The 7,238-nt window shown below is 45.7% G+C and overlaps 2 protein-coding genes across 2 annotated transcripts in view; both read right to left on the bottom strand.

Annotated features, from left to right (window-relative positions):
* ADSSL1 (adenylosuccinate synthase like 1) overlaps window positions 1-1,796 on the bottom strand; it is an 81,704-nt gene extending 79,908 nt beyond the window's left edge. The window contains exons 1-2 of the mRNA XM_009881367.1: window positions 1,786-1,796; window positions 1,073-1,214 (exon numbers count right to left, since the gene is read on the bottom strand). Of these exons, the coding sequence (XP_009879669.1) occupies window positions 1,073-1,214; window positions 1,786-1,796 (153 nt within the window). The remainder of the gene's footprint in view (window positions 1-1,072; window positions 1,215-1,785) is intronic.
* A 463-nt stretch (window positions 1,797-2,259) lies between these two features.
* INF2 (inverted formin, FH2 and WH2 domain containing) lies at window positions 2,260-6,035 on the bottom strand. The gene is made up of 4 exons (XM_009881359.1): window positions 5,642-6,035; window positions 4,157-4,272; window positions 3,457-3,616; window positions 2,260-2,297 (listed from the first exon to the last, which is right to left on the bottom strand). Exons 1-4 carry the CDS (start codon window positions 6,033-6,035, stop codon window positions 2,260-2,262), a joined length of 708 nt encoding a protein of 235 aa, XP_009879661.1.
* Between the last annotated feature and the right edge of the window lie 1,203 nt (window positions 6,036-7,238).

Below are 7,238 nucleotides of genomic sequence, written 5' to 3'. Positions count from 1 at the left end.
GGGCAGGAGCAGTGTTGGGTGGGGGGTTAGATGTCTCTGGCAAAGCAGAGCAGGCTGTGAGCTGGGAGGATGAGTTCTTCTTTTCATTGGCAGGTGGCCCTGAGGGAGGTGCTGGTGCATTGGATGGGTTTGATGATCCCACTAGGCTCCGAGCTGCACGTGCACATGGTTCTAGCGCAGCCTGGACGCCCCCATTAGCACTCCCAGACAGCCGGTTTTCAGCTCGCTTTTGCTTGTTTGGATGTTTCTTGATAGATAGCAGTCTCTCGATGACTTCTTCGACTGTGTTCCCTTGGACTAGAGAAACGAATCAGGGTCAGAGAAGGGGATGGTGCCCAAAGGTTGGTTCATGCTATTCAACCCTCACCAAGCAGCAGACCTGGAGCCACAGAGCCTACTCCCTGGTGTAACTTCACAAAACTGCACTTTTAGCTTCCAGGCAATTTCCTTCCCATGGTCCTGGCCCACAAACACTGTTTTGAGCACGCCTGCCAGCAAGACTAGTCAACACTGGCAGCAGGATGCCATTAGGACAGATTCCCACTGACTCCCATGACCCAAAGCTCAGGGCTTAACCATCAAAGCAACACCGTGAATCCCGAGCCCACTGCTAAATGTGGCCAGCTCTCACTGCTATCTGCATGGCTGGGGCTTCACATCAAGACTTGACCCTATGCAGGAGGTGTAGCTTTGTCCCACCTTCTGTTCAGCTTTTAGAAGCCCCACAGACTATTTTCTGTGCATGTGGGAAGGACTTTTGTGGACAGTAAGTGGGACGAGGGAAAACAAGAGGAGACTGCAAGGCTGGATGGATATGTCATTCTTACTGTCATTTGCGAGCAAAAGGGCTCTGTTCACTACTGCATCCAAGGACTCCCACAGCAGGAGGCTGGAGTGATGAGATGGTTCCAAGTGCAGCAGACTCTGGAGGATGGACAGCAGCTGGATGGAGACTGGAGAGCGGCTCACCTGGAAGAGAGGGCAGCTTTCCATCATGGCAAGGCTGGTTCCAAGCAAAGTGTGTTAACTTTGCCGTTGCATGACTTTGTGCCCCATGTGAGGATCTACTTACTTTATTGAAGAGAGATGAAAAGACCTCATGATGATCGTTCATGTTTATCCCATCACATATCTTTAATAATTCCTCATCATCTTCTATCTTGAACTCCTCAAATGTATCACACTGGATAAGAAGATCCTCCTCCTCTATGTCTCTGCAATATTACAGCATTCATTTTCACTGGAGAGCCCTTCACTGATTTTCAGATGATTGCTTTTGTTTAAATGGCTTTTATCCCTTTCCCTCAGACTCAGACAGTCAGTATTGAAAGTAACTCTACCTTATTTATAAAGGATCAAATAACATCAGTGCATCCTTTCTTGAACTGAATATACCTCTTTCTACAGTTGACACATACAAATGAATGGGATTTTTCATGGCATAACCTGGCCCAGTGTATGCTTTGTATGGACTTCTTGGAACTGTAACAACGGAGTGGCATTTCTACCTTTTTGAAACTGGGCCACCTTCTTTTTTTTAAAAAAAGTCAAGACAAATTGAAAATATTCCAGTAATGTTTCTGTTTGACAAACTTCCTTCTCTGTTACTCAAAATTGGATTGAAAAAACCCCAAACACTCTAAAGCTGACTTTTTCAGCACTCTTGAGACCACTCAGTGCAGGAACTCTACCCTTGCTAGCTGTCAGTATTGAAAGACCATCTCTTCCCTAATTTTTATGGGGTTGAATGGAGCGATTCCAGTTAGAAGTATAACTGCAACTCACATATAACGCATTCTAGAATTTATCATGGGTGTTTCTAACAGAACACCATTTTTAAATGAAGAAACTGTGAAGACAGGTATGTCCAGATAGGCATTAGTAAAGTGTCTTAGCTGAATGCTTGTGGGACCAATATCAGCAGTGAAGGAGTTTGGATACAGCAAACTGCCCAGTGAGCCCACAGCATCATTACAGATTCAGTCTGAAACACATCCTCAACAAGGACATCACTGAGCTTTGCTCCATCTGTGCCCAGAGCCTCTGTCAATGTCCATTTGTGCCAAAAACTGTCCTTGTGACACTGTGGTTGGAGAGAGCATCTTAATGCTGCCCTAATGCCTCCAGTTCCCATGTAATAGGTGCATACAAGCATGGTCCACTCCAGCTGGGTACACTTCATACAACTGAAGGCTGATAAGTTTCCACAGCTACGTTACTGTGAATCTCATTTATAAAAGAAAATGTAAACAGTGATCCTTACCTTAGCTTGTCTAAAATATCCAACAGCTGAAGCCCTGGGAGAACACAAAAATGGATATATTGGCATTATGACCTACTTGGCACTGATCTGTTATAATCTGTATTTAGAGTTATGCTCATAAACACTTCTGGCAGATGGAAAATGTCAACATAGCATAGAATCATAGAATGGTTTAGGTTGGAAAGAACCTTAAAGACCATCGAGTTCCAATGCCCCTGCCACTGCAAGGACAGCTCCCACTAGACCAGGTTGCTCAAAGCCCCATCCAGCCTGGCCTTGAACACCTCCAGGGATGGGGCCTCAACAACTTCCCTGGGCAGCCTGTTCCAGTGCCTCACCACCCTCACAGTGAAAAATTTCTTCCTAACATCTATTCTAAATCTCCCCTCTTCCAGTTTAAAGCCATTACCCCTCATCCCACCACTACATGCTCTTGCAAAATGTCCCTCTCTAGATTTCTTGTAGGTGCCCTTCACATACTGGAAAGCTGTTGTATATTCGGATGAATCTGTCAAAGTGGGTAGGGTCATCTGGTAGACAAAGACACCCATGGTACATATGTCTGCAGCTGTGTGAACCACTGAAGCATCCCTGTGGAGTTACTGAGGGACACAGGCACTGATGGGGCATAATTCACCTCAGTCTGAACTAGATACCTAAAATCAGTCAGATGAATGGTGTGGTCAAATGTCCCTTGCTCTCCACAGCGAGAAATGGAGCCCGGGCTTACCAGCTCGGATGCACGCATTACGTGAGGTGAACCCTAATAACGGTATCTAGGACCCCAGTATTTCAGTAGTTAGAAAGTATTCCTGAAACACAGGGATGCTTCTGTGACTCACACTAGTAGACACAGGGTGAAGAGACCTTATGTCCTCTTATGGGGAGTTGTAACATACAGAAATGTGGCCACATAAGATAGTTGTGTATTGAAGAAGCTGAAGGGATACAGTGCTGTTTGGATGCCAGAAAAGATCAAAGCTATGGGAAAGCAGCAAAGTTAAATAAAACTAGTTAAAGAAACGTTGTTGAAGAGAATGGAGACTGAAAAAAAGGACTCTGCCTTTAACATTTTTGCAATTTTGCTCCCCAGCCCTCTTTAGTCACCTTATGGACACACCTGAAAATAAAACTGCCCTGTGCTTGGCAACTGATTTTGTCCAGAGAAAGTAAGGTGCAACAAATATCCTTACCTATGAACTCATTTCTGATTTGTGTCCTTGTTCTTAGCTCTTCTTTCCCCAGTATAATGGCATTGATAGCACTCAGCAGTGTCACCATGTATGGCACATTATCTGTGTTGGAGAGCTCATTCATTATGACGCTGAATCGATACTGCTGGTTCTTCACACTCTGTTAATAACACAAGTGATATTTCTGTTCAGACAGTTCAGAAATGTCTGCCACTTTGGTGCAGGTGCTCAGATGCAATTAGCATCTTAAAACCTCTTATTTTTTCCCACTGTCCACAAGACAGGAAGATACAGGTAAAAGGAGCACTTTTCCATCACGGAGCAGGGTCTGGTCACCAGAGAAAGTCAGTGAAACTCCTCCTGGATCCCTTTACACTTTCTGATAACTGATGCACCTACCTGAGCTTGTGGCCAGTGAAACCCATGGATGTGGCACTATCTATTTTGCTAATCTGGTAGTGCTTTTCCTTCCAGAAAGGACCTTGCAGTGGGCAGTCACCTGTTCAGACAAGTCACAGAGCAGCACTGTGGACTTATGCTGACGAGGCCAAATTTCCTACAGTTTTTACCTTATAAATCCCTGCCTCTCTTACCAAAATGAAGCAAAATGACATTCACTCCCAGCCCTTTTCTGTGGTACATGGATCTACCTACATGGATCAGAGCAGAGCCATACCTCCTGCTGCAGCCCAACACTTGCCTTGTAATGGTCCAGGGCATCCAAAGCCAAAGCATGGCCATCTGACGAGTAAATGCACAGTGCAGCCAGGAGCTCAAAGACTTGCTTTTTGACCATGACATTAGTTGTGTCAAGTGCTGGAGGAAAAACAAAACAAAACAAAACAAAAAATAATTTTTAATGACATTAATGTTCTGCATCTCAGTGTCTTCTGCTACATGGCTTATGACCAGTGGTAGAAAAAAGACTGAAGGAGAGGAACCAGTACCCAGAAGATGGGAAGAGAAATATCCCAATGTATGGGCATCCCATCCCAATAGCATTATGTGACAATAACTTCTAGTCGGAACATTAAATGCTACAGGTACCCCATTGGCATTTTGGTGCTGCTTGTAGTTCTTCATCTCTTCCATGTACCAGTGACATGCTGCAACAGCAGCCAAGATCTCAGCACTCACAGTCACACATTTTATTTCCCATTTTCACATATGGGTTTTTTCTAGAACAGCAGATGAACCATTTTCCTCAATTAATGAGTCTTTATTTTTAGTGCAGAAACACCCAATATGCATATCAAGCAGGCCAATTGTTCTAACCAGTCCTCATATATTCCCTTTTTTCCACTACTCTTTCTTTGTGAGCCCTGGGAGCTGGGAGGGAATGGATTAGACCATCTTATTTTTCCTTTATCAGTGCACAAAGAAGCTCAACTGATGGAAAGCTGGGGTGCCCCCCTGTTTTTCACAGCACAAAAATGACAGCTTTATATTTCACACTGATTAAGAAAATGCGGGGTGGAGAGGAAGGAAAAGGACTTCAAAACAGAAGAGGGGAGCAAGCTGGCTTTCATACTAAAGGCATTTCAGAGAGCTGCTAATAAAGATTTCTGGGCACAGCTGTGATCTCAGCTCTGTGGAGCAGCACAGAAGTTATCACCACCATCACTAAGCGCTGTACAATAAGTTTTAGGAGATGCCCTGATGAGTTTCATACCTAATGACGAGCCAAGTGAATGGCAGGAGAAAAGTGAGTGGTATTACCTACCATCTTCTAGAAGGAACAGAGTGAGCAGCACAGAAAACGGTCTCTCTCAAGTCTAAAACATGCCACCCCCCCTCCTCTTTACAGGCTACAAGTCTCCAAGCCCCTTCAATTCCTCTCCCTCTGCCCTTGGGGCTCACAAAGATTAAATAGCAAATGTCTCCTGACAACTGAAAGGTCGAGGACTTCTCTTGCCCACGCACAGCTAAGGGTGGGTTTATCCCTGGTTTCTCAGTGAACTATGAAGACATTTGTGTGGAAATGAGCCCATCCAAATAGCACCGAGTGGCAAAGGCAATGCCATTTCCAAGCAATATTATTTTAAAGAAAAAACAATCTCTTTCATTAACCAGTTGCGATCAACAATTTGCAAGAAGCCTGGTGCAGGGCAGGAGGATAAGCAACAGAGAAGTCCCCCCCCACCGTGCTGCATGTGATGGGTGAAGCAGGAAGATGTCTTCTCACCTTGGAAGAGTTTTCTGACATAGCCCTCATTGCTCACAATGTATTCAATGCCCTTGTGGGAGTTCATGACTGCTCGCACACAGTTAATGCAGGTGAGCTGAAGCAAGGCATCAGAAATCCTGGCCACTCCTCGCCCAGACAGCCTGTCCAGAGCCTCCAAGAGGAGGTCCAGCCCGCACAGCTCCAGGAATTGGACCATCCAGGCATCGTCGCTGTTCTCCAGCCGCTTCTTCAGCCCAGAGTAGTTCACCACCGACGGTATTTGCAGGAGACGGATGCAAAGCTCCGGCTCTGCATTTTCCAGGTTGGCCTCTGACTGGTCGGTCTCCTGGGGTCCAAGTTTCTCCTTCAGGGCAGCCCACTTCTTGTGGGCACCTTCCTTTTTGATTGACATCGTGAACAGTTTGTCCTGAAAGAAAAGGAAAAGACAAAGTGAGAAATTTGTCTGGATTGACCAACAACCCTCTGGCAGCCCTGTTTTTTCTCCTAGTGATCGGGATGTAAAGCTCAACTGCAGCAGGTCCCCAGCTCTCCAGCATGTAGGGCACACACTGGAACCAGTCTGCTGTTGCAGAAACTCAATATATCCCCTCCTTAACCACACATATTACATTCAGGCCCTGAAAACTCTGTAGAGAGACTCTTAGCACATTGAAGCTGGCAAATACAGCTTTAAAAGTAACCAATTTACACCAGTCAATAGCCACTACCTATTTTCATGCAGTGAAAGGATAAGGTTGGAAGTGGCATTATCAGCTCTGAACTCCTTATACCCATTAAACCACTTTAAAATCTCACTGTGCTGGAGAGGCTGTGCAGTTTCTAAGCATTTGTAATGGGACGGAGAAGTCATTTTGAGCATATCCTGCTCATAAGAGCATCCGATTACCCTGTTATTTTTTGCTTTTGTTTCTTTTGAGTGATGCGGAGGTTAGTTTTATAGCACTCACTTAATCTCTTCCTGTCTGCTGTAATAGCAAATACGTTTGCAAAATGTGGTGCTTGCGCGTGCTAATGTGAGAGCCCGACAGGTTGCAAGCGGAGGGACAGCAGTGGGAGGCGATGAGAACAGCAGCGCGTCTTTTTGGAGATGGAGGGGGGCATCTCTTCAAAGCCCGTCTCCCTGGGGGACACGGCCTGTCTCAGCCATGCGGTTAGCAGCAAGGAGGGTGAGGAGCTCATTCAGCACAGAGAAATAGCAAAGCCATGTCTAATTAACCCTTGGTGACAAATTTTATGTTTTTAGGCAGGATCCTTATTTTTCAGATCGGCAGTGATTAAGCTGTACAACGCAAGTCCTTTTCAAAGCTGAATGCAATCGTTTTAAAGCTGAATTGCTCCCAGAGAGGACAGTGTGTCCCACAAAAAGGGGATGAACCTGCTGGACCCAAGGCCAGCTGCTAATGCTACCTCCCCTCCCTGCCATACCACCGAGACCTCTGCTTCCTTGGGCTGGTGAGCTCACATGGAGCTCAAAATGGCCTGGGGGCCAGTTGGCCCCCAAAACCCAGCACCTGGGGGACTGAAGGGATTACAGGAGAATCTCACTTTCCTTTACCAGCTCCAGCATAAGGGTTTCTAGCCCTGCAACATGTAG

Source organism: Charadrius vociferus, unplaced genomic scaffold (assembly GCF_000708025.1).
Source record: "Charadrius vociferus isolate BGI_N301 unplaced genomic scaffold, ASM70802v2 scaffold763, whole genome shotgun sequence".
In the NCBI taxonomy this organism is placed as follows: domain Eukaryota; kingdom Metazoa; phylum Chordata; class Aves; order Charadriiformes; family Charadriidae; genus Charadrius; species Charadrius vociferus.
The sequence above is the reverse complement of the archived record's forward strand: the minus strand, read 5'-3'. Positions and strand labels throughout refer to the sequence as shown.